The 27,389-nt window shown below is 41.0% G+C and overlaps 1 protein-coding gene across 1 annotated transcript in view; it reads left to right on the forward strand.

Annotated features, from left to right (window-relative positions):
• The first annotated feature begins 1,505 nt into the window (after positions 1–1,505).
• Positions 1,506–27,389, forward strand: part of LOC140466668 (laminin subunit beta-1-like) — a 98,223-nt gene continuing 72,339 nt past the window's right edge. Inside the window, exons 1-7 of the mRNA XM_072562108.1 lie at positions 1,506–1,706; positions 3,042–3,217; positions 13,415–13,544; positions 16,049–16,122; positions 22,138–22,326; positions 22,515–22,578; positions 23,805–24,010. Of these exons, the coding sequence (XP_072418209.1) occupies positions 1,676–1,706; positions 3,042–3,217; positions 13,415–13,544; positions 16,049–16,122; positions 22,138–22,326; positions 22,515–22,578; positions 23,805–24,010 (870 nt within the window). The 5' untranslated portion in view covers positions 1,506–1,675. The remainder of the gene's footprint in view (positions 1,707–3,041; positions 3,218–13,414; positions 13,545–16,048; positions 16,123–22,137; positions 22,327–22,514; positions 22,579–23,804; positions 24,011–27,389) is intronic.

Below are 27,389 nucleotides of genomic sequence, written 5' to 3' on the forward strand. Positions count from 1 at the left end.
AGGTGACCATCAACTCAAAGCTGACCTGGACCAGTCATCTGCTGTGGCTCCAAGAGCACATCAGAGACTAAGAAACCTGCAGTGAAAAATTTACCTCCTGACTAATCAAGCCTTGTCCACAAGGCACAAGTTAGGATTGCAATTGAACATTGCAATAGATTAATACAGCTCCAATAATACTCGAGAAATCCCGGGCAAAGCAGCCCATTTGACTGGCACCTCATGCACAAATATCCATTCCCTCCACCACGTACACTCAGTAGCAACAGTGTTTATTATCTATGAGATGCACTGCAGAAACTCACCAAGGCTCCTTCGACAGAACCATCCAAACCAATGATCACTACCATGTGGAAGGACAAGATCAGCAGATACATGAGACACTCATCATCTTCAGGCTCCCACGCCCCCAAGCCAACTCATCGTGAATTGGAAATACATCACTGTTCCTTCAGTGTCACTTCTTGGTTCAGAAGCCTAGAACTCCCAATCTAATAGATATTGTGGGTCTACATCAAATGGAGTGGAGTGGTTCAAGAAGGTGGCTGACTACCACAGTCTCAAGGGCAATTAGGGATCAGCATTCCCCCTAATTTTTTTCTCTGTCTGCATGGGGCAGTAAATACCCTGTACCACGATCGCCAGAAGTTGGAGAGGCAGTGTGCCTGCATAGCCAGGCAGCTTAGAGAGAACATTGCTAGGGATGGACAATAAATGCTGATTCAGCCACTGAAACTCAATTCCCGCGAGTAAATGCTTGAAAACGTGCTGAAATCCACAAGGGTACAGATCAAGATCCGGAAAATTGGATTGCTGTTATACAGTTGGCACGGATACAATGGCCGAACTGCCTCCCTGGTAAACTTTTGATGTTTCTACAGAGGAGGTTTATAATTAAAGACATTATCAAAGTGGTCAGCTAGTTGCCTGTAAAACAGAAATCAGAGGAGGGGTGGGGTGGATACAGTGCTAGTTACTCAGACTGGCAAAAAATGGAAAATAGTGTCCCACGAACATTCGTGTTTTCGGTTTCATTAAACATTTTGGGCTCTCCAGTCAGACACACTGTTGCATTGTTAAATTCCAGAACAGCACTGAATGGAGAGATTTAGTCAGTACTTCAACACGCTGCAGACTCGGTGAATAACTTACAAAGGTCAGAACTCGCGAACGATTTAAATGTTGCATTTAATATGTTAGGCTTTCTGGGGGTGGGGGGAGCTGAATGGTCTCCTGAGCTCTGACCCTTTCCCGTGTTATTCACCAGATCTTCTTTAACCTTTGATGTTCAGTGTTAGCTTTTCCCCTTATTCCAGTCACTCTCTTTGTCTTGATTTTTTTTAAAAAACGACTCAGTGAAGTCAACGTTCCAAATGTCTTCAGGCACCAAAGAGGTTCCTGTGTGTGTGGAAGAATGGGAAGGTGCGATGACAATCTGGTTGGGGGTGGTGCACGTATTGCGTATCTCTCCCCCCCCCCACTCGTGGAGCTAGAGTTGGAAAGAGTCCGAGTCACTTGGAGTTAGCGAGAGTCCCGCGGCTGGAGCCTCGCCCTATTGGGGGATGTCTCCAGGCTCTCTCTCTCTCTCTTAACCCGCTTTTCCTTCGTTAACTCTCTCCTTATCGTTTATTAGTTAGAGCTTTCTTGCCTGTGAAGAGAGGGCACTTAGAACACCATGTTCCACTTCAGGATTTTAACTGTTTTAGGTGAGTTTGTCTTTTTTAGAAAAAAAATTTAAAATTCTCCCTCAAAACGTTCAAATGGTGCATGGCAAAGTGGGTTCCTCCAGGAAACATTCCGAGATTGAGCAGAAAATTATTGTATGCGGCTGAGATCAATTAACTTATTTTTTTTAAAAAGCCATCTGTTCGTGCGAAGCGCGAATTTCCTCAAAGAAATGTTTTAAAATGTATTGTCTGCCAAATTCGCAGATTTTATTTGTAGGGAATGTGCCCATCAGTTAACTTAAAGTGATAAATTTCTCGTGTTCTGAGTGCTAATTATTTTTGTAAACTTTCAGACGATTATTATTGCAAGACATAATGGTTATTCGTTATAAATTCCGCACAATCCCGCTTACTTTGTGTTCAAATGGAACAAGTACTGAATACGTTCAAAGGATTTCCCCTCTATCAGTTGTCTGAATCCAAGATAATTTTAACGATAACCTTTTTCTACCAAGTTATAATTTACTGTGAGACTTCAAAAAAGTTTACATCGAAAACTGCAAATACTGATCGACCTATTCTCCTCTACCCGCCTCAAGAGGTGTCGGGTAATAAAACTGGCTTTTAAAGTTAAATTTTAATGGTATCTCTGTTTGATACTGTTGTCAGCATACCTTTTAACAGATCTCATAGACTTCTGTCTTTCCCAGAGCTTTAGAATTTTTAAAGAGCTATTTTAAAGGCAGCCACATTAGCAATCTGTGATTCCCATTGGTCCTAAATGTGTGAGATGAGAGTACCAACAAAATATACTCTTGTAGAGCAGAAGTTTCTCACATACCAGCACTGTGGAGCAACAAAGCTCCCTCAATCCCTTCAATTTCCTTTCAATATTGAAATTTTACCTGAATTTGGAACTTCCAAAAAAAACACACTTGTGTGAAAGTTTGGTTGACTGGATGGCATTGTGGGAGGGATTCAGAAATATCATTGCATTTTGATACCTCCCTTAAACACTCATTCTCATGTCTCCATATGTAACCTGTCTGTTGATCTTTACGCTTTCATGGTCAAGTGTTTTATCATACTGTGGAATCTTAATGAGAATATAAAACAAATCTTAATGAAACACAGTACATTATGGAAAATAATTTCATAAAGTGTTGTCTCATTTTAGGCTAGTGTATTTGAATGCTTTGAACTAGATATTGAGCTGAAGGTGGGAATTAGAGGGAATGGAAATTGGACATTTTGAGAGCTGGCAGAGGCATAATAGACTGAATAGCCTCATTCTGAGCACTATATTTCTATTATAGTGGTATATATCCTAATAGCGAATGTATGCTGTAACCTGCCATGCTTTTTGTCTTTCAGTCATACTTTGGCACTGTGCTATTGCACAGGGACCAGAGTTCAGCTATGGATGTGCTGAGGGAAGCTGTTACCCAGCCACAGGAGACCTGTTGATTGGGCGTGCAGATAGACTATCTGCAACATCCACCTGTGGTTTGCATAAGCCAGAGCCCTTCTGCATTGTCAGTCACCTTCAGGTATGATTGGCTTGAGTGTGGTTGCAAGAGAAAAAAAAACAGAGGTCTGTACATTACAGAAATATACTGGTGTACTGGAGCCAGGCCTATAATTTGCTTTGTCTGCAGATTAAATGACCAGTCGTTGTTAATAGCTTGGTCTTTAGCCTGTTCATGTAGCACAGGTGCTAACGTGGTAAGTCTGGGATACTACAAATGTTACTTTGATAGGACCTGCTAGGCTATTTCCGTTGCACAATCACTTTTAAAGAAAATTGCTTTGTAATGTTTTCTGTATCTGATCATGTGGAAAGCATTGTAATTGTGCTGTGGATCAAATTGCATTGATCAAAAAGACCAATGCATGCAGCTGTAAATGCAGTTTTAAGATGCTTTTACACTGAGATTCGCACTCATGCCATCAGTCTATGAAATTGTGGACCTTGTGCAAAACTGATGCTCTGCGATAATTTATTCAAGTTTATAATAGCTAGCTTATAGAAAACTATGGCTGAAAACTAAATGGGGAATGCTAAACCTGAAAATGCCAGATGAAATGGAAATCTCCAGCTTTTGATGGTGATTATATTGATATTTTCTTCACTTGTCCTAAAGGACCAGTTGATCTTGTGTTTGATGGCATGATGTGATATTGCTGCTATAGCTGATTGCTTTTGGCAGTAACTCACAGCTGTTTCATAGGTATTAAAAGTCAATAACCGATCGGTATAAAATTATATCTGCATTTCTCAAGTGTTAATGTTTGTCAACAATGGAAATACATTTTCATAGATGTGTAATAGTAATTCCTTCACATAGAAATACTTCTTTCTGTTCTCTTACTTTAGTGTAATACAGAGGGTTGCATTTTTTTTCAGGTGTCACTTTTTGAATGTAACATTAAGATTAGATTCCCTACAGTGTGGAAACAGGCCCTTTGGCTCAACAAGTCCACACCGACCCTCCGAAGAGTAAACCACCTAGTCCCATTTCCCTCTCACTAATGCACCTAACACTATGGGCAATTTAGCATGGCTAACTCATGTGACCTGCACATCTTTGGACTGTGGGAGGAAACCAGAGCACCCGGTGGAAACCCATGCAGGCGCGGGGAGAATGTGCAAACTCCACACAGACAGTCACCGAACCTGGAACCCTGGTGCTGTGAGTCAGCAGTGCTAACCACTGAGCCACTGTGCCGCCCCGGCATCTCATTGCTCAGGTGAATGTGCACAAATCCGTAGAATTATTTATGGTGCATGTAGCTCTCATACAAACCAGGATCTTTAAAAAAAATTATGGGTTGGAGGGAAAATTGGCTGAGGAAGTGATGTGGAACTTAACTACAAGAAAGCATTTGGGCAGACTAGTGTAAGCAAAAGGAGAGGTTATGAGGCAGAACTGTATTTGTTTGGCAGTAAAGTGTGTGGAAAGAAAGAAAAAAAGCTTTGTGTTGAAAATGATATAGATGCCCCTCCAGTTTGAAGAGGCAGGGAAGCCAAGAAGGAGTTGGACCATAAATCTTTGAGTGATCCTGTTAAGCGAGAAGTAGAAGTAATTTTGCTTTTGATAACATCTACAAAGAAGAGAGTTCTTCTCCGCATTTAATAAATTTCTAAGGCATCCAGCCTTCATATAGTGACTATTTCGTTTCAGCTTATTACCTAGAATCAATTGAATCATTGCTGTGCAAAAACATTGATCTTCAAACCTTTTACTAGATAAAAGCCATTAGTTCTTAAAATCAGAGTTCTAGCACCTTAATTACAAGCAGGTCTGGCTATTATATGGTTGAGCTAAGTATGACAAATAGCTGAGTGAGTGGGAGTTTTTTGGGGGGTGGGGAAGAACAATACATCTAGACTATTCTCCCTAGACAGAAGCAGTGTAACAATGCCTTCTGTCTCTGCAGACTGCTCTTTTTAACATGCAAGGAAATAGAGAAGTGATGTCATCTAAGTGGATGATTTTAACTGAAAAGAAGTTTATCTCCAATGGTTACTGCAGTAACTGAACCAGTACTAATCTTGTTCTCTGTGCTGAAAGTTGTCATCTTTATTCAAAAACGACAACCCAGAGAGACTGTTGAGGACAATGAGTCTGTAGGTGTACTGCTGAAGACAGGGGTCAGGACATGCCCAATTGTCCCGGTGCTAACTCTACATTGGAATTCCATTTGATTCCCAACTAATTAAAACATACAAAACAGTAAAGTCATAGAGATGTACAGCATGGACACAGACCCTTCAGACCAACTCGTCCATGCCAATCCAATCAAATTAATCTAGTCCCATTTGCCAGAATTGACCCATTTCCTCTAAAGCTGAAAATGTGTTGCTGGAAAAACGCAGCAGGTCAGGCAGCATCCAAGGAAAAGGAGAATCGACGTTTTGGGCATGAGCCCTTCTTCAGGAATGGCTCCTGCCCGAAACGGCGATTCTCCTGCTCCTTGGATGCTGTCTGACCTGCTGCGCTTTTCCAGCAACACATTTTCAGCTCTGATCTCCAGCATCTGCAGTCCTCACTTTCTCCATTTCCTCTAAACCATTCCTGTTTATATACTCATCCAGATGTCTTTTAAATGTTGTACTAGCCTCCACCACTTCCTCTGGTAGCTCATTCCACACACACACACACCAGTCTGCTTGAAAAAGTTGCCCCTTAGGTCCCTTTTAAATCTTTCCTCTCACACCTTAAACCTAGCCCTTAGTATTGAACTTCCCTTCCCTGTGGAAAACACTGTCTGTTCACCCTATCCATGCCCCTATGATTTTATAAAGATCTGTAGGGTCACCCCCTCAGCCTCCGATGGTTCAGATAAAACGGACCCAGCCTCTTCAGCCTTTCCCTGTAGCTCAAATCATCCAACACTGCCAATCTTTTCTGAACCCTTTCAAGTTTTACAATATCCTTCCTGTAGCAGGGAGATCAGAATTGAACACTATATTCATAAAATTGGCCTAACCAATGTCTTGTACAGCCGCAATATGACCTCCCAACTCCTATGCTCAATGCACTTACCAATATGGGAAAGCATACCGAACACTGCCTTCACAATCCTCTCTGCCTGCAATTTGACTTTCAAGGAGCCATGAGCCTGCACTCCAAGGTCTTTTTATTCAGCGATACTCTCCAGGACCTTACCATTAAGTCTAGAAGTCCTTCCTTTCCAAAATGCAGCACTTCACATTTGTCTAAATTAAACACCATCTGCCATTCCTTGGTCTATCAGCCCATCTGTTCAAAGTCCTGTTGTACTCTGACTCCACTACACCTCCAATTTTGGTGTCATCTGCAAACTTACTAACCATACCTCCTATGTTATCAAGCAAATAATTTATAAAAATGACAAACAACAGTGGTCCCAGCTCTGATTTTTTTTTGTCACAGGCCTCCAGTCTGAAAAACTGTCCTCCCCCCACCCTTCTCTGTCTCCTGCTTTCAAGCCAGTTCTGTATGCACAAAGGTATAAATGAATATATCTTTTTATTTCAGTCAGTCAGCTTCGGTAAGATGTTGGATATCTAAACTAAAATTAGAAGGTGCTAGAAAAACTCAGTTGATCTGGCAGCCTCAATGAAGGGAGGAGCGGAGTTAATATTTCAGTTCAATGAGCTTTCTTCCTAGCTCCACAAAAATGTGGGCCTGGAGTTCTTTCATCAGATTAAGGGCACTGGCTCCAAAGAACAGTGTGTGTCTGTATACTAATGAGTCTGGTCTCTTCCAAAGAGAAGTTTTCACCTTGAAACCCCAGCTCTTTTTCTCTCTTTGCAGATAGTTGTGAATATTCTCAACATTTCTATTTCCTTTTCAGCATTAAGCGAACCTCGCTGAAGTAAACCTCACCCTCATTATTTGCACCTTTCGCTGGCTGTGGTTTAGTCACTTGCATAATGCTGTTCAATCTTCAGTTCCAAATTCTTGAAGGAAAACATTAAACTGGTCCAGCTTCTCTTGAGTTTAAACAGTTTGTTTCTTCAATTCAGGTTTAAAGTAGTTAAAGCACTAACAAGCTTTTAGTAACATGGAATTTACAAGCGACTCAGTTTTAAAAACTTCTCGAGGAACTGCATAGTAAAGCTTTACTTGCAATAGGTCTAATCAATTGGAATATGGTAGCTACTTTAATCTAAATCATTGTTTCCAAACACAATCAGCACTCCTGTTTTATTGTCTATTTGTAGGTGGAATCTCATAAAATTTTGACAATGCCTGTTTTAAACTTTGTTCAAGAAGCTATGTAAATAATGCCCTGAAGAAATGACTACACTTAATTGTTACTGACAGCCGTAACCTGGTCACAATGCTAACCTTTTTCATTGGTGTTCCATAACTATCAATGCATTGAGCATCACTTGTAGACTTCTAGTCAACATAAGCTGAAAGTTATTTGAATTCTGTCTGGGTACTATGTGTTTTCACATAAGCACATCTGTTTCAACTTTTAAAGTTGCTGTAACTGGACCGATCAATCCTTTATCCCCTTCGCCATCAGGCCAGATTACTGAAGGTACTGGGAGGGGAGGGGACGGGTGCGGTGCTGAGGCGTGTGCCAAAACTGCGAAGGAGCATATCGCCAAGGTGAGGCAGAAACTGGGCAGATGGGAGCACTACTCCCTCTCCATTGTGAGTAAAAGCCTAGTCATCAGGTGAGAGGTACTCTTGGTGTTGTGCGTGTGGCACAGGTCTGGCCTATTCCCTGAATAGGCGCCTCTGTAATCAACTGGATCATCTTCCATTTCATTTGGAGATTGAAGATGGATCGGTCCAAAGGGATACCATGTATAAAGCACTGGACAAAGTGGGGAAGAATGTATGCAACACCACCCTCATGCTGATGGCCACTTCCCTGTGTTGCTGCATCAAGCTGTGGTATGTAAATGCAAAGTGTCACTATGCACTGAGGCTCTACCTGTCCCCTATGTTCGAAAGGATGGGACTGGATTCATTGCTGCAGAACACTCCAAGTAGTAAAATCATCCATATCATCTATGGAGAAAGTCGTGAGAGAAAACGCCCTTGACCATAAGTCTATCAGGCAGTGGTCAGTAGGTAGTGTCCTCAACCCTGCGGGGGGAAAAAGAGAGGGTGGATCCTGTCATAGAATTCCGACAGTGTGAAAGCAGGCCCTCCAGCCCAACAAGTCCACACCAACCGTCCGAAGATTAACCCACCCAGATCCACTCCCCTTTCCTATATATACCCTGACTAATGCACCTAACGTACACATTCCTGAACTCTATGGGCAATTTAGCATGGCCAATTCACTAACCTGCACATCTTTGGACTGTGGGAGGTAACTGGAGCACCCAGAGAAAACCCACGGAGACGCAGAATGTGCAAACTCCTCACAGTTGCTCAAGGTTGGAATCAAACCCAGCTCCCTGGAGCTGTGAGCATACAGTGCTAATCACTGAACCACCATACAGCCCCTGAACAGACTGACCAAGCCATTTGGCAGAATGCCTCATCACCAGAGCTTTCCAACAAGCACTAAGATATCACTTAACTGGTGGGAAGAAGGGCAGTCTACCTTTGACAACCTTCATGAATGCCCGGACACTCTGTGCCACCTCACACAGCCTTCAAGGCGGTCACACAGCTGCTGGAATGACACTATGCAAAAGAAGTCTGGAGAAAGATGCAGTAGTTTGTGTCAGGGTTTGTCCAGAGGAGCTCCATGATGCAGGACTCTGCTCTACAGTCTGTACCACAGGATGCATACTGAGACAAACATCAACTACATCTGGAAGACCACCAACTTAGCGGAAAAAATTCTTTGGTTTGTTCAAAACGTGTCGGTCTTCCAGTTGAAAGTGTTGACCGCAACTGAGTGTTGCCAACTGGCCCATTCCAAAATCCAGCACTATATGCTGAGGGACACACTAAAGCTTGGAGCAGCTGCCACCAAGATGCAGTGGGGAAAGACACCATCCAACGTGTCTCTGCCAAAGTGCAACGGGGGTCCGTTTAGTTATCGGACACCACTTGGTGGCTCAGGTACATGTCTGTAGTTCCTAGTACCTAGCATAATTAAGAAGTGCCTGTGAATGAGTTGTAACTTTGAAAGAAATCAGTTCCTAATGTTTGTTTTCTTCTCTGTATGCAAAAACTGTATAGATCTGAACTGCTTCAGTAAATCTATTTGTATATAAAAAAGGAAATCTTTGAGTAATGGCCAGGGGGCTTGTTGTGAGGTGCGGAGCCTAAGGGAGAGTCCGAGGCAGATTGCCAAGCTAGGTCCCAGCCTCTAGGGCCTGCAGCTACTGCTGTGGCCTCTGCCTCACTTTTCTTACTTTGTCAACAGAGTGGTTGACATGAACGGCAGTGGCAGCGATTACATTGACCCAATCTGGTGGCTGGAGAATGGTGAAGGGGTGGGGACTGGATGGGGCGGAGGCTGGGGGGTGAGGAGGGGATGGGAATAGGACGGCGGGGTGGGGAGGCTGAAAGGAATGGAGCAGGGAGCCTGAAGTTGATGGGGTGGGAAGACTGAAGGGAATGGAGCAGGGGGGCTTGGTGGGGTGGGGAGGCTGAAAGGGGACTTGAGGGAGTGGGGGCTGAAGGGGAGTCAGGTGGGGTGGGGAGGCTGAAGGGGGTCTTGGTGGAGTGGGGAGGCAAAGGAGTGGGAGAGTGGGAGAGATTGAAGAGTGAGATGGAGGGGAGAAATTGTAGGAGATGTAAACCATTGACGTGTTGGAGGGGAGATGGAGTTTAGAGTATGTCCAAGCCATCAAAGACCATAAACGGTGCTTTGGTTGGGATATGTGAAGGGAGAGTGGGTGGCAATGCTGGTAGTGGGGAGGGGTTGGGGGAGAATGAAGAGTGTGAGAGGACAAGAGAAGTGGAAGCGATGGTGGTTGGTTGTGCATGTCAGGAGAATCAAACACTCCAAACCCCTCTGAATTTGAGAGTTTTGATTGAGGGATCAGGTGGAATGGATTCCGATACACAGAACTGGAGAGCAGATGTACGATAAAAAGAAGCTTGGAGGGGCCAAACTCTTAACATTTGCATTAAGAATTCTTGGGAGGTAGTGAGAATTTATAGGAAAACAAAAGTTTGAAAGGCATTATATCAGCTAAGTGCAAATGTAAAGGAAGATCATGGAGCAAATTGCATAAGTCCTTGAATCTGATGGAATACAGATTGTAGCTTAGCAAGACCACAGAAGCTCCATCCAGTGTTTCTAACCTCTTCTGATCTATCAATTGTGTGGAACTCGCAAATAGGTGATCAAGCACACTAACTTAAGGGAGACAGAGTGAAGAGGTGAACTTGGGTGATAGACGTTTTCCATTGCTTACCAAGTACTAGACTGTGGGTAGTGTTTAGTGTGCAGTTCTGGTCACCAATTTACTGAGAGTTAAGACTAAAGAGGGTATAGAGGAGAATAATGAGTTTGTTGTCAGGACTGAAGAATTTGTGAGGAGAAAAGGTCAGAAGAATTTGCCTTTTTTTTTGCAATGGAGGAAATTGAGAGGCAATTTCAAAAGTGTGCAACATTGTGGGGCCTGGATAGAAGGGATCTGTTTATATTAGCATAGGAAATAGATGTATGAGGAGGCCATTCGGCCCTTTGAGCCTACTTAGTTAAAGCTCTGTCATCCAATACATCACAGCTGATCATCCAACTCAGTCGCCTGTTCCTGCTTATTCCCCTTGCCTTTTAATCTCCATCGCCCCAAGAATTTTGGAAAAGCAAATCAGAGCATGACCTATACACTTAATGATAAGGTCCTAGAGAGTGTTGCTGAACAAAGAGACCTTGGAGTGCAGGTTCATAGCTCCTTGAAAGCAGAGTCACAGGTAGGTAGGATAGTGAAGAAGGAGTTTGGTATGCTTTCCTTTATTGGTTAGAGTATTGAGTACATGAGTTGGAAGGTCATGTTACAGTTGTACAGGATGTTGGTTCAGCCACTTTTGGAATATTGTGTGCAATTCAGGTCTCTTTCCTATCGGAAAGATGTTGTGAAACTTGAAGGTTCAGAAAAGATTTACAAGGATGTTGCTTGGGTTGGAGGATTTGAGCTATAGGGAGAGGCTGAATACACTGAGGCTGTTTTTCCTGAAGCATCAGAGGCTGAGGGGTGACCTCATAGAGATTTATAAAATCATGAAGGGTATGGATAGGGTAAAAAGACAAAGTCTTTTCCCTGGGGTGGGGGAGTCCAGAACTAGAGGGTGCAAGTTTAAGATGAGAGGGGAAAGATATTGGCACAGTGGTTAGCACTGCTGCCTCTCATGCCAGAGACCCAGGTTCAATTCCTGCCTCAGGCAACTCTGTGTGGAGTTTGCACATTTCCCCCGTGTCTGTGTGGGTTTCCTCCGGGTGCTCCGGTTTCCTCCCACAATCCAAAAATGTGCAGGTTAGGTGAATTGGCCATGCTAAATTGCCCGTAGTGTTAGGTGAAGGGGTAAATGTAGGGGAATGGGTTTGGGTGGGTTGCAGGGCACTGTGGACTTGTTGGGACAAAGGGCCTGTTTCCACACTGTAAGTAATCTAACCTAATCTAACATAAAAGAGACCTAAGGGGAAACATTTTCACCTAGAGTGTGGTGCATGTATGGAATGAGCTGCCAGATGAGGTTATGGAGGCTGGTACAATTACAACATTTAAAGGACATCTGAATGGGTATATGAATAGGAAGGGTTGGAGGGAGATAGGCCAAGTGCTGGCAAATGGGACAAAATTAAGTTGGGATATCTGGTCAGCATAGACTAGTTGGACCGAAGGTTCTGTTTCCATGCTGTACATCTCTATGACTCCATGACTCATTTATTTAGTTTTGCAAAAATATAATGAAATGCACAAGACAGAACAAAATAATTTTGCATTTTACACATTTTCCTGACAATTACTAAGTTCCATAGACAACATCAGTTAATTTACTTTTCAGACAGTTGTTTTGATCAAACATCAAAATCCTTAGAGATGTAAATCAGGTAGGATACATAATAGGCAGCTGATCCACAACCGCCCAATATGAGCCCTGACTAAAATTGAATTTTACCCCCTGGACAGATGAAAACTGCATGGTATGTGATTTGCTGGAAAGTCAATAATGGATTGCAGATGGATAAATTGGCTTCCATGTTCATGATTTTTTAAAAATTGTAGTGATTTGAAAGTTATAAAAGGCATGCACCAATTACCTAAGAATAATTTGTGATTTCAAAGTGCTTTCATTTTGTTTTAAAAAGACTTTTGGTGTTTTTGTTTTGTTTATAAATGAGATGTAAGAGTAATGAGTTTGAAAGCACGGCATCATGTTACTTGTATCTGGCATTATCATAAAATAATGATATACAACTCTACTTCTTTATGAATGCTTTATCATGAAAGAATCACCAGAAGTTTATTTTCAGATATATTTCCCATTCAGGATTGTGACAAAGTGCAAGGTTAATGACAGTTATTCTGTAACTTTACACACAACTTATTCTTGGTGTACAAGCTGCCAAGTGTAGCCTTTTACTACACATCAGTTGCAGATCCCCTTTCATAACCTATTAGAAAGGTAGGAAAAAGTCATGGTTGGCCAAACTGTTAGTACATTTGAGGGCCTGTTCACCTGAAATGTTAACTGTACTTTCTCTCCACAGATGCTGCTAGACATGCTGAGTTTTTCCAGCAATTTTTGTTTTTGTTTGATTTCCAGCATCCACAGTTCTTTGGCTGTTTATTCCCTTGGTTCTGAAGCTACCCACCTTCAAATTTCACTGCTGCTTCATTTTTGGCTTCTCTTTTTCCCTAACTTTACTTCTGTGTCTCTGTCCCCCCTCTCTCTGTCTCTGTCCCCCCTCTCTCTGTCTCTGTCCCCCCTCTCTCTGTCTCTGTCCCCCCTCTCTCTGTCTCTGTCCCCCCTCTCTCTGTCTCTGTCCCCCCTCTCTCTGTCTCTGTCCCCCCTCTCTCTGTCTCTGTCCCCCCTCTCTCAAATTGATCTTCTACCTCACCATTGACTATGACTGAAACATGAAATCTCCTGAACAGTTGAGCCCCAGAAACCCCATTGATCCATCTGTCCACACTGAGAGTTTGTTTTACAATGGGTCAAGATATATTTGGTGCTGAGTATATATTCCACTATAAAATATGAACAAACATGTATACTAAATGTATCAGATTTTGTTGACGAGATTTCACAATTAGATTGTGATGTATTGAGTATGAAGAAACTGGAAAGCGTACAAAATGTTCAATTTCTTTTTCTCAGGAAGAAAAAAAGTGCTTTTCATGTGATTCGCGCACAGTTTTTGCTGAAAATCCAAAAAGTCATAGAATTGAGAATGTTGTCACAACATTTGCTCACAATCGACTAAATACCTGGTGGCAATCTGAAAACGGTGAGTATGGTTGGTATGAAAATATAAACATATTTGCGAGTTTTGAGAAGATCAGTAGCTCAAGTTGAGGTTTTGGATATAGGTTTGCTCACTGAGCTGCAAGGTTCATTTCCAGATGTTTCGTTACCCGAGTAGGTAACATCTTCAGTGGGCCTCAGGCGAAGCAATGCTGAAAATATTTGCTTTCTATTCATGTTTTTTGGGTTTCTTTGGGTTAGTGATGTCACTTCCTGTGGTGAGGTCACTTCTTGTTCCTTTTTTCAGCGGGTGGAAGATGGGGTCTAACTCGATGTGTTTGTTAATAGAGTTCTGGTTGGAATGCCATGCTTCTAGGAATCCCTGTACATGTCTTTGTTTGGCTTGTCCTAGGATGGATGTGTTGTCCCAGTCAAAGTAGTGTCCTTCCTCATCCGTATGTGAGTATACTAGTGAAAGAGGGTCATGTCTTTTTGTGGCTAGTTGGTGTTCATGTGTCCTGGTGGCTAGTTTTCTGCCTGTTTGTCCAATGTATTGTTTGTTACAGTCCTTGCACGGTATTTTTAAAAATTACATTAGTTTTGCTTGATGTCTGTATAGGGTCTTTCAAGTTCATTAGCTGCTGTTTTAGTGTGTTGATGGGTTGGTGGGCTACCATGATGCCAAGGGATCTGAATAGTCTGGCAGTCACTTCCAAGATGTCTTTTGATGTAGGTGAGAGTGGCTAGGGTTTCTGGATATATTTTGTTGGGGTTTGTTGCTGAGAAATTGGTGGACTGTGTTAATTGGGTACCCATTCTTTTTGAATACACTGTATCAGTGATCTTCCTATGCTCTGCATAGTTCCTCTGTGCTCTAGTGTGTGTTGGCTCATTGTAATAATGTTCTGATGCAGCTTTGTTTTGTGGGTGTGGGGATGATTGCTTCTGTAGTCCAATATTTGGTCTGTATGTGTTGAAGTTCCCCATTGGCTGTTCGCTCTACTGCGACATCTAGGAATGGCAGTTTATTGTTGTTTTCCTTCTCTTTAGTGAATTTTATGCCAGGAAGGGTATTATTGATGGTCTCGGCATCATGGTAGCCCATAAACCCATCAACACACTAAAACAACAGCTAATAAACTTGAAAGCCCCAATACAGACGACGAGCAAAATAAATGTCATTTACAAAATACCATGCAAGGGCTGTAACAAACACTACATTGGACAAATGGGCAGAAAACTAGCCACCAGGATACATGAACACCAACTGTCCACAAAATGACATGGCCCTCTCTCACTAGTATCCTCACATTTGGATGAGGAAGGACACCATTTCAACTGGGACAACACATCCATCCTAGGACGAGCCTAACAAAGACGTGCATGAGAATTCCTAGAAGCATGGCATTCCAACCGGAACACTCTCTCAACAAACACATTGAGTTAGACCCCATCTACCAGCCCCTGAGAAAAGGAACAGGAAGTGACCTCACCACAGGAAATGACATCACCATCCCAAAGAAACCCAAACATATAAATAGAAAGCAGGAATTTTCAGCATAGCTTCACCTAAGGCCCACTGAAGATGTTACCTAGTAGGGTAATGAAATGTCTGGAAATGAACCTTGCAGCTCAGCAAGCAAACCTGCATCCATAAATGTATTAATCAAAAGCAAGATGTATGTTTTTAGTGTCTAAATTGATTGCAGACCAGCAAAGACCTGCATTTGTGTAATTAGCATTAACCTAGAACTTTCGATGAAGCAAGTTTGAGTAAATGGCTCCTGGTTTGTTCCTAAGCAAACAGACTTGTGTTTGGATTTAATGCCTATCTTATATAACTCTCCATAAGTTTTCTGTCAAGTGTACAAAGTTTGATCTTAAATGAAGTACCTTTTTGTGCTACAGGACTTTAATAGAAATGTTTTTCAATGCAACAATATTTGTGCTTGGTTTAGTTATTCCTTTACCACTATGATATTTTCACAGTATATTTTCCTCCCTTGCCTGTTGTTCCAACAATGAATCTCTGAAGAATAGATTAAATCTCAGTTGAATTGTGAACATGATCCCATTCATTCCCTCTTTTTGAACACATGCACAGAACTAAAACTCTGGCTTGTTGAGGCATTCTTGGCACCTTCAAAGGAAGTTCTGTTTCTATAAAACTGTCAATCAGTGCTTATGGAAAAGAAATTGGAAAATTACTCGTACAAAATCTGTTCATCTTAAAATTTTATCGTTTTGTCACTTTACTTCTCAGATATTACTTCTTTTTAAATTCAGCTTTGATTTTTATAGTGTGTTTGAAGTTATTGCTTCCTGTACTTCTATTACTAGTGTTTTTATTTGGGAGCAGGTTTCTGTGGACCATAAACTCTAGTATAAACAGTTACATTGAAAGGTCTGTTTTCTGTACTGCAGTTTCTATATCATTTGCATCTTGTTTTTGCCATTTACGTTAGTAGTAACATGTTTAAGTTGCTCTGATGAGCTTTCCCTGATTTTCTTTGTCTTTTTTTTAATTTAAAATTTGCCTTTCCATAGGTGTGGAAAATGTTTCCCTTCAGCTGGATCTGGAAGCTGAGTTCCATTTTACCCACCTCATCATGACTTTCAAGGTAAACAGTTAGTTCTGCACAAGTGGTCCTAGTGGTGAAAAGCTCGTAAGATTTACTAACGGAAGGAATATGTGGAATGACCTCTCGTCAGTAGAATTGTTTTGGTGTGAATGAGTTACGAATGATTATTGGCTATACGTGAGTTTCCAGACTTTTTAATAGTTGCTTATATGCATTAAACTTGTGGAAGTTATTGCTACTTTGAGCAGTGAAGTTTATTTCGGGAGCTTGTTGATCTTACTAACCTTTTTACCAGGCTTTTAGTTTTACTTTCCCTTGACTACACTGGCATTCAGCCTTTCCATTTCCTTTTTATAAAACTCCACTTAAGGAATATTTGGTTTGTTTATAAATTTAAATGTCTACCTTGTGCTCGATTTCTACCTGTTTGGTAGAGACTCCCCTATATTTGAGTTGGTCACTCTATAAAGACTGCTGTATAAACAACCACCTGAAAAACATGAAGAATGCTTTTAACAGTTATTTATAGTGTGGAAAATTGAAATTAGAAAATGAGTGTGATGTTATGCCACTATAATTTGGATGACTAGTCCACTTCATGTAAAGCACCTAAAGCAATTGCAATTTAGTTGTTAATCTCAGTTAGTATTTGTATGGCATCGACTTATTAAAAATTCATTTTCAGGATGTCACATTGGTAAGTAACTTATTGCTATTTCTTAGTTGTCCTTATAGTAGATCTCTTGTTTGAGTGTGCCTCCCTGTAAGCAAGCTTATTGTCCTCTGGGTCTTTTCATAACTGAGGGGAAGAATTTAAAGGGCAACTTTTTCATGCAGAGGAACTTGTGAAGGCTGGTACAATTACAGCATTTGAAAGACATCTGGATGGGTATATGAATAGGAAGGGTTTAGAGGGATATTGGATATATGCTGGCAAATGGGACTAGATTAGTTTAGGATATCTGGTCAGCATGGACCAGTTGGAATGTGCTGTACATCTCTGACTATGGGGCAGCTCAGTGGTTAGCAGTGCTCGGTAAAAGAGGGAAACCAGAGTTTAGATCAGAGTGGTGGTGGAAAAGCACAGCAGGTCAGGCAGCATCTGAGAAGCAGGAAAATCGACGTTTCGGGCAAAAGCCCTTCATCAGTTAGCAATGCTGCCTCTCAATGCCAGGGACCAGGGTTCAATTCCACTCTCTGGCGCCTGTCTGTATGGAATTTGTACGTTCTCTGTGTCTGTGTGGAGTGCTTTGGTTTCCTCCTACAGTCCAAAGATATGCCATGGATTGGCCGTGCTAAATTGCCTATAGTGTTCAGAGATGTGTAGGTTAGGTGCATTAGTCAGGGATAAATGTAGAGTAACATTTGTGGGCGGCACGGTGGCACAGTGGTTGGCACTGCTGCCTCACAGCGCCAGAGACCTGGGTTCAATTCCCGCCTCAGGTGACTGACTGTGTGGAGTTTGCACGTTCTCCCTGTGTCTGCGTGGGTTTCCTCCGGGTGCTCCGGTTTCCTCCTACAGTCCAAAGATGTGCAGGTCAGCTGAATTGGCCATGCTAAATTGCCCGTAGTGTTAGGTAAGGGGTAAATGTATGGGTATGGGTGGGTTGCGCTTCAGCGGGGCGGTGTAGACTTGTTGGGCCGAAGGGCCTGTTTCCACACTGTAATGTAATGTAATCTAATCTAATCTAATCTAACATGAAAATGGGTCTGTGTGGGATACTCTTTGTAGGGTCGGTGTGGACTTGCTGGGCTGAAGGGCCTGTTTCCACACTGCAGGGATTTAATTTTATTCTATTCTCATAAAGATCAGTGTGGATATCCAATGCAGTGCTGTTCATACTGTTGTTGTTATCTCCTGGGGGAAACATCTGCAGCCATGCTACCTTTGGTCATCCTGAGGGTACGTCTTATGCTGAGAGTTTGATCTGCATGCCTCCCAAAATATACTGGGAAAATGTTAGGTAAAACGTTTTCCCCATGCATAGGGCAGTTTTTTTGAATTGAGGTGTTACGATGTTTAAAACCTTCTTCTGTAAATTATAACTCAGTGGCAGTGTTCTTTTATTAGCTTCTACTCCCAAGTAGATTTTCAATACCTTTTTGACTTTGGCCACTCTCCAATATTTTGCTCGAGTGGCTGCTGTTGTGTCTGCATAATCAATGAGTGCCTGAAGACTGTTTACGAAGTGGGCTAATTGTGATAGAAGCCCAATACTGGCCTTGGTACTAAGTAATAATGTTGATTATAGTAACTCTACCAAATGATAGGAGCTTTCAATACAGCTAGGGATTGAATGAGGGACCTTCTGGTCAATATTCTCTAGTTACTTCCCATCTGTATCATTGAGAATAGTACAATTTAGTAAAATTTGGCAGCCCTTCCTAACTGCCTCTTTGCCAAATTTCTTTTTTAACAGAATACTCTGTGTTGCATACACATGTATAAACAAGGAGCAGGAGTTATGTAGCCCCTCAAGTCTATCAGCTTTGTTATTTAATAAGATCTTGGCTAATTTACTTATATAGGAGAAAGTGAGGACTGCAGATGCTGGAGGACCAGAGTTGAAAAATGTGGTGCTGGAAAAACACAGCAGGCCAGGCAGCATCTGAGGAGCAGGAGAATCGACGTTTCGGGCATAAGCCCTTCTTCAGGAATGAGGCTGGTGTGCCAAGCGGGCTGAGATAAAAGGTTAGGGGGGAGGGAATTTGGGGGAGGGGCAGTGGAAGGAGGTGAGGGTGATAGGCCGGAGAGGGGGTGGGGGCGGGGGCAGAGAGGTCAGGAAGAAGACCCCCCGACCTCTCCACCCCCACCCCCTCTCTGGCCTATCACCCTCACCCTCACCTCCTTCCATCTATCATATTCCCAGTTCCCCTACCCCCTACCTTTTATCTCAGCCCGCTTGGCACACCAGCCTCATTCCTGAAGAAGGGCTTATGCCTGAAACGTCGATTCTCCTGCTGCTCAGATGTTGCCTGGCCTGCTGTGTTTTTCCAGCACCACATTTTTCTAATTTAATTATATGTCAAACTTGACACATTCACCTGCACTGATGTCCTTTCACCAGCTCGCTCACCAAAAATCTATCCGCCTCTGTTGTAAAAATATTCCAAGACACACTTCCTGAAAAGGCTATTAAAGTAGAATTCTACAGACTCTCAGTCCTCTGAGAGGGAGAAACAAAACATCCATTTTAAATGAATCCTGGTTTTAAGCGGTGGCCTTTTAGTTCCAGATTCTCCCTTTGGGGGTAACAACATCTGCCCTGTCAAGACTCCTTGATCAAGTCACCACCTACTCTGCTAAACGTCAGTGAATACAAGCCTAGCTCCATCTGCCCTTCCTCATAAGACAACACACCAATTTTCAGACATTAGCCTGGCAAACATCCTCTGAATTGCTTCAAGCACCTTTTGGTTTCTTCCATAAATACTCTCCACATACTCCAGACATGGTTGCACAACTGAAGCAGAATGTTCATACATTTAGATTCAATTCCTCGATCAATAAAGAATAACATTCTGTAGGCTTTCCAAAATACTTGCCCTGCATTCTCTCACTATTTTAAAAATTATTATTTTTATTTTTCTAGCCAAGATGGACAATTGGGAAACTATCTTTTCTCTGATCCTTATCCATTCACTTCGGCTACCTTTTAATAGTCTCCATTTAATCAGTTCACAACTTATTTTCCTACCCGTTGTTAGCTCAGCAGTAAGTGTGGCACTCCTATCATCTAAGCCTTCATTGAAATCATTCTTATAAATTGTAAACAGTTGAGGTCCCAGTGGGGTACTTCCCTAGGGTACATTATTTATTAAATCTTGCCAAAATGGTGAAGACACATTTATTCCTTATCACTGCTTCCTGTAAACCAACCAATTATCTGTTCATTCCAAAATGATACTTTTTGTTTTGCAGTAATCTTTGTGGTACCTTATCAGATACCTTCTGGACAACTAAATACAATACACCCACCACATCTCCTTTATCCACAGCACATTCTTCTTCAAATAATTAAAAATTAGTGAAGCATGATTCCCCATTTGTAAAACCATGTTACGGCTACCCCGAAATTATCCAAATGTCCTGCTAGAGCTTGTTTAGTAATAGCTTCTAACATTTTTCTAATGACAGATGTTATTAGATTCTGCATTCATTTAAGGAAGAATTGGATAGAGCTCTTAAAGATAGTGGAGTCAAGGGTTATGGAGATAAGGCTGGAACAGGATACTGATTAAGAATGATCAGCCATGATCATATTGAATGGCGGTGCAGGCTCGAAGGGCTGAATGGCCTACTCCTGCATCTATTGTCTATTGTCTATTGTTAAGCAAACTAGCCTATATTTTCCTGCTTTCGGTTTCCCTCCTGTTTTAATTAAGAGTTACATTTGCCATCTACCAATCTAATGAGACCTTCCTTGAATGGAGGGAATTTTGAAAAATTAATAGCAATGTGCCAACTGACTCACTGGCTGATTTTTAAAAATTGAGATGAAGTTTACTAGCCTGCAGCTACCACTTCTGCAGTGATTGTAATTCTCATGAACTAATCCCTTCCTTCCATTTCCTGATGTACAGCTGCCTGTAAGGCATACACATGTAGGAATCAGGAACAGAAATAGGTCACACAGTCCCTTGAGCCAGTTTGCTATTCAATAAGGCCAAGGCTAGTCTGAATTTAAGCTCCAATCCACATTCCTACCTCCTGCTGATAGCCCTTTAACACCTCTTTTAACAAGAATCTATCTACCTCTGCCTTAAAAATATTCAAAGACTCTGCTTCAACCACCTTTCCAAAAATTTGAGAGAAATATTTTCAATGGGCAACCACAGATCTTTAAACAGTGATCCCTAGTTCCGTTGTGATGCTTTAAATAGAGATGATGGGAATAAGCCTATCTAATCTCTCTTTATTAAAGAGAATATCTTGTGCTTTGCAATTTTAAAACAAGATCTCAACAATATAAAATGCATTTGAAAAAAAAAGTTTGAAATATACCTTGATCATAAGTGAGATAATTAGTATTGAATTGTACAAAATGGAAATCTAGCATTTCAAAACCACATACAGTAAATCAGTACAAGTTAATTTCTGAAGCCTCTTTCCTCCCTCGTGGCCCAACATTTCAACTCCCCCTCCCACTCTGCCGAGGAGTTCAGGTCCTGGGCTTCCTCCGCCGCCGCTCCCTCACCACTCGACGCCTGGAGGAAGAAATCCTCATCTTCAATCGGAACACTTCAACTGTAGATCATCAATGTGGACTTCACCAATTTATTGATCTGCTTTACTAATTGATGCACATGTAACTCCATAGAGGCTCTAAGTTCCTACATACAAAATTGTGCATGCTCAGTTTATTTGCAAACTATTTGTTTATTAATCTACCAAGTATTTGTCTAAACATACATTGTGGCTATGAACAAAATGAGATTTTCTTCTGTATCTATGGAACTTTTTTAAAGTAGAAGGAAGATAATGCAGAATGGCTAAGCAGGACTGTATCATTCCTTAAATAACGATGGCTCTTTAGTCAGTGATCGTTTCCAATTCAAAGCTGTTCAAGTTCTTCACATTGCCTTGCAGTCATCTATGGGTGGTGAGGGTTGAATTCTAAAGCAATTTCACACATATTTACTTTGTATTTCTTCCTGTTCAGAAGGGTGAGAGGTGATCTAATAAGAGGATTCTGAGATAAATATCCCTGCGAGAGAAATTCCATAATGTAATTAACCTTAAAATTGGAGCAGGACCTGTCTTTCTTAAAATCACGAAGTGGTTTTTCGTATAAAGGACAATAAAGTACATGAAATTCTCTCCCAACTGATGTTGAGTCCATTGCAAATTTCACTATAGATCAGTGAATCATGTTGAGTAAAGGTATCAGGGAAATGGATTAAAGATAACTAAATGGAGTTGAAATTAGACCAGATCTAATTAAATGGCTGAATAGGTTGGAGACCCTGACTCCTGTCCTGAAGTTATGTTTCCCCACATGCAAATTATTGAATATGTTTGGCTAATAAGATAAAGCATCTTTTTCTCTCTAGACTTTCCGCCCAGCTGCTATGATGATAGAACGATCTTCTGATTTTGGGAAAACCTGGCAGGTCTATCGGTATTATGCTTATGATTGCGAGTCGTCCTTTCCAGGCATTCCAACAGGATCATTAAAGAAAGTGGACGACATTATCTGTGACACTCGGTACTCTGATATTGAGCCTTCTACTGAAGGAGAGGTTTGTAACAAATGCTTAGCAACAAGCGATTGTTGGCCAGTGCTTTCTGCATAGCTCAACTTAGTACAGATCTAAGTACCAAAATGATCATTGAATTCCATTTTCCATTGCCTACATCTAACCATTATCAAGGTCATGATGCGCTCACAATGTCACTTGTGTTATCAGTTCAACTTTTCTGTCTTTAGGTTATCTATCGTGTGTTGGATCCAGCCTTTAAAATTGAAGATCCATATAGCCAGAGAATACAAAGTAAGTGTTATTTCTACACTTGCTTATATTGCTACAGTTTAGTACTTTTAATGGGAACTAAACATTACTGTAATTTTTTGATTGCTGTCAATGATTTACACAGAACAATGATTTATTCATATTCCTGCTAATATTAACATGGATCTCTACATGTTTTTCATTGTAACAACTGTTTTTCTGGTAATGTTTCTTTATTGATGGTAGTAACTGGGTAAATAATTCTGTATTAATCATTTCCTGTCTGCCCTACATGCTTCCTGTTGACTTGAATATAACCTGGTTACAGTAAAGAAGTGTCGGATGTTCCCCGTCAGGATGTTGTTTTTGGCAGAAAACTGGAAATTGTAGATTTTTAAAAATTTGTTAACTTCCAGGCGTCTGTTTGATTTTTGTCTGTTCCTTTTATGATCTCAATGAAACAATAAGCATATTCCGGTCATGATGGAGAGAGAAAATGATTTTTATGCTAGCATTGCATGTCTCTCATACGCGCTCTCACGCTCTCTCCTCACCCCACCCCGACACTCTCAACTGAATTTGAGGATACATGAGAGTTGGATGAACAACAGATTCACCCAGGTTTACACTTCAATCCAAACTATTTGTTTCTGATCAATGGAAGCACTCTGGTTCTGAATCTACCGAGAAAGGGGCTCTGTTGGCTGTGACTAAGTTGACTTTTTCTCTTGCACAGCAGTTTCCCTCAGCTTGACCTGCTTGCGGGGGTTCTTCAGCTTGAAATTTATTGGCTTTGTGGAATTCAGGAAGAAAGCTACAGTTTTTTTTTTATTCCTCAATTGCACTAGTTTTTTAGAGATTCAATAGATTTTGGGACTGATTGATCAAAAAGGTGGAAGATGTCAGACTTGTTAATTTTGTATTGTAAATTATGCAAAGGTGCCAACTGAAGAACTATTGGGAAAGATTGGCAGTATATTTTGCATTAAATTTATAATGCTGCATTCAGTTTGAGCAGAGAATCTACTTCAATTTCTATAGCTACTGATTTGTCATTAGGCATTTTTCAAGATAATAAAAATTGTCAGATTTGAAAACCTTCTTTTTAGCTTCTTGTTAGCCTTGCAATACAGTGAAATTGCAGAATTAATGGATGTAGGCTAGTAAAATTAAAGTTGACTGTTTTTGAGAAAATTAAGAATTTCATTATTTCTAAGATACTAATTTTAATGAGGGATATCAATTTAAATATATATTTTGTCTCGAAGATATGCTGAAGATCACAAATCTAAGGATAAAGTTCACCAAACTCCATACTCTGGGTGACAATTTGCTAGACTCTCGAATCGAAATCAAAGAAAAATATTACTATGCTATCTATGACATGGTAGTTCGAGGAAATTGTTTCTGCTATGGACATGCTAGTGAGTGTGCTCCTGTTCATGATTCTGATGACCAGGATGTGGATGGGAAGGTGAGTACAAAAGTCACTTGCAATCACATTGAACTTACTGATTTAAAGCAAACATTTGTTTTCAACTTTAGTCTTGAACTGTCATTTAAGTACTTGCTGCTGTTTTGGCTTCTCCATTCTACTTTATGGCAATAAAGCACGTACTTGCACTTTCAAGCTGGCTGTTATGAAATGTGAAGTGTTGCAACTTTGTTTCAAGCCTTGAAGTGGGAATGTGACCCACTCCAGAGTGAAGTTTGATGGAACTCCTATCAGAGCTTAATTGAACCCAGATGAAAAGTTTCCTTGACTTGACTCTGCCATTTCCTGTTCTTAAGACAAAAACTGAGTTTGAGTTCACAAACTCTCAGTTTTTCAGTTTCCTGTTACAGAGGTCAGATTAGAGTCTGGATGTATTCATTTCTGATAAGACACATTGCAGTAATTTCACTAATACCTTTTTTAATTCTGTACTTTTCCTTCTCCTCCTTCACCGCCCCACCCCCAGTTGTATCCCAGCTGCAGAATAAAACTGGCATCAACCCTGTTTCAGTCCTTCACTAACAGCCTGATCCAGCTGATAGGATGGAGCAAATACTGATCCCTTGGACAGAAACTGCTTCTCGCTTCCCTCTTGGTGCCTCAGATTCCTGTTTGCCCACCTGTTTAAAGGCAGAGATAATTAATTCCGTGGTGTGACTTAAAACACAATGCTTGCGTGTAATTGTTGTATACTGTAGTGCTTTAGCCTGCTGAGCCACTGTGCTGTTCAGCCAGTTTTGCTGATGGGAAGTTCAGGATAAAGTGTACAGCTTTTTGTCATGATGTTTGGTAGTACTGAAATGTTACATTGAATACACACTCATTCAGTTTTCAGGCAAAATAATTGTTGGTAATGCTTATCATTCCAACTTCGACGAATGAACTGCATTTCCCCTCTTCCACAGTATGATTGTAGGTGAAATAGGAAAAGATGTCAATTTCTGAAATGTACAGAAATGCATATTGTTCCTAATATGTTATTCCCCAAAGATTCAGAAGTAATTTTTAATTTTGGTTTTTAATTTAAGTATTGGGCCTATTAAAAGTGTGTGTATATAGAGGTTGGCAGTTTGATTTTGATCCATGCAGAGGGTAAGTAGTTTAATATTTATGGTGCTCTTAACTGAGAGAGCTGTAAGAGTTTTGAACTTTTGTTGCTCTAACTGTTCCCATGTGAGTCTAAACAGCATTTGTTTAGAAACCTAATGATTATAGTAAGTAAAATAATGGCCCAAATAGTTTCCAGATTTTGGTGTTCCCACACCTACTTTCTTACCCTTTTTTGTCCCCTGTAACAACTAATTTTCAGGCTCGCCAGCTTATTTGAGTTCCAGGTGGGGTGCCCACAATTGTCGAGCTCCTGAGTTTGGAAGGCTGAACTGGCTCCCCTTCTTTATTCACCTATCTCCTTGGATTGGAGTGAAGGATCCCTCCCCTTGTGGAGGTACTTTTCTCCGAGTTCAAATGCATTTGTTTTACAAGGGTCCATACACCCAGATATTCTTGTGTTAATGAAAGAATGAGTTTATTGGGTACATAGGCCAGCACAAGCAAGAACTTCTGCATACTAACAAAAACAGACCAGGGCTGAAACTTGTTTTGTCTCTTGTATTATTCAAGGGGGAAGATGCGAACATATCTCTCACCCAAATGCTGTCTTTTCTACCATTGTGTGCACTGTCTGAGGTAGTCAAAATTATATTTTAGCTTGCAGTGCAGTTCTCCTTTTTGAAACTTCCTTGGCACCTTCAGGTGTGACATTTGAGTTTCTTTCCAGACAGGTGGTATCACAGTCATCCTTTGGCTGTATCTCCTTTTTTAAAAACTGCAATTAACATTTCAGCATGTCCATAACGATCAGACATTATGATCTGTAGTTGTCACACCACTCTCTATATTTCTTGGCCTGAGTTCCAATGCTAGACATTTTGCGAATGTGCAATGTGCCTTCAGTTCAGTTGAACCCTTTTTAGTTTAGCATCTGTGCGGGAGGTCAGCCACATCCCTTTTGTTTTACAGTGCTGTATTCCAGTAAATGAAGAGTTTAAATATCACAAAGTCTCATTAAAAACCTATGGAGAGAAGGAACATATGTAAGGTCGGTAGGTGAGGGAGTAGCATCATAGCTAAGTGGGTGGCATGGGGGTAGGTGGATGTTGTGGTTGTATTATGAGCAATCTGAACCACTGATCAGTGTTGTATGGGCTCCTATGTATTATTGCTCTGCAGAAAGTGGATTTGGTGCCACCATCCACCTTCATGATAAGGTCATGTTTAGTTTACTGTGGTTGAGGAGACCTCTTAATCTCTCTCTTAGACTCCTAAAAAAGTAGTTTATTGTATATTAACAGCTATAGACATTATACTGATATAATCACCATAGTTACAAAGACTGAGATAAAGGTAAAGTCAGAGGACCAGAAGGCTGTGTGACAGAGGGAGACAATTGGTGACTGCTTAACCATGAAGAGGATTTCGTAGTAACCTCAGCCAGTGTAGAAATTGAACCTACACTATTGGCATCACTCTGCATCACAAACTAGCCATCCAGCCAACTGATTTAGTGTATCAGTTGTACTGTTTGAGGATTGCTTCTTGCTTGACATGATATCTCTCACTGGTACTGAGGATTCCTCCTAGGATGCAAAAGAAATTAAGTTTAAAAACCAAAAGAACTGCGGATATGGTAAATTAGAAACCAATACAAATTGCTGGAGAAGCTCAGTAGGTCTGGCAATATCTGTGGAGAGAAATCAGAGTTAATGTTTTGGGTCAAGTGACGCTTCCTCCGAACCACTGAGTTCTGAGGAAGGGTCACCAGACCCAAAACATTAACTCTGATTTCTCTCCACAGATATTGCCAGACCTACTGAGCTTCTCCAGCAGTTTCTGTTTCTGTGAAGGAAGCTAAGTTACCTATTCAAACTTGTCTTCTGAATCACTTCAGCACTTGACATCAGATTTAAAACTATTTGATCACCAAACTGTGTCACATTCTGAATCTTTAACTGACATAATTCAGTGAGCTCAGCCATGGTATATGATCCAATACTATAGTGACAGTTGCCTCAGTATCAAGTTTAAAATTAATGAGATATTAATTAGCATAAATGTTTCCTTCTGTGGGTTTTTCTGTTGTCTGCTTTATCTGATGAATTTCTTGTGAGCATCTATTTGATGAGTTGATGCTCTGGTATGATGTCCTACTTTTTCTGAAAATGACCTGTTGCTTTACAGATAAACTGTTTATATTCTATGATATTATCAGATCATATACTGTGACTGTAGAAACACTGTCCACAGCCAACAGCAGTGTGATATCATGGTCCAAGTTGTATAATACTTGAGGTTAAAAGTA

This window comes from Chiloscyllium punctatum, chromosome 44 (genome assembly GCF_047496795.1).
Source record: "Chiloscyllium punctatum isolate Juve2018m chromosome 44, sChiPun1.3, whole genome shotgun sequence".
NCBI classification, from domain to species: Eukaryota; Metazoa; Chordata; class Chondrichthyes; order Orectolobiformes; family Hemiscylliidae; genus Chiloscyllium; species Chiloscyllium punctatum.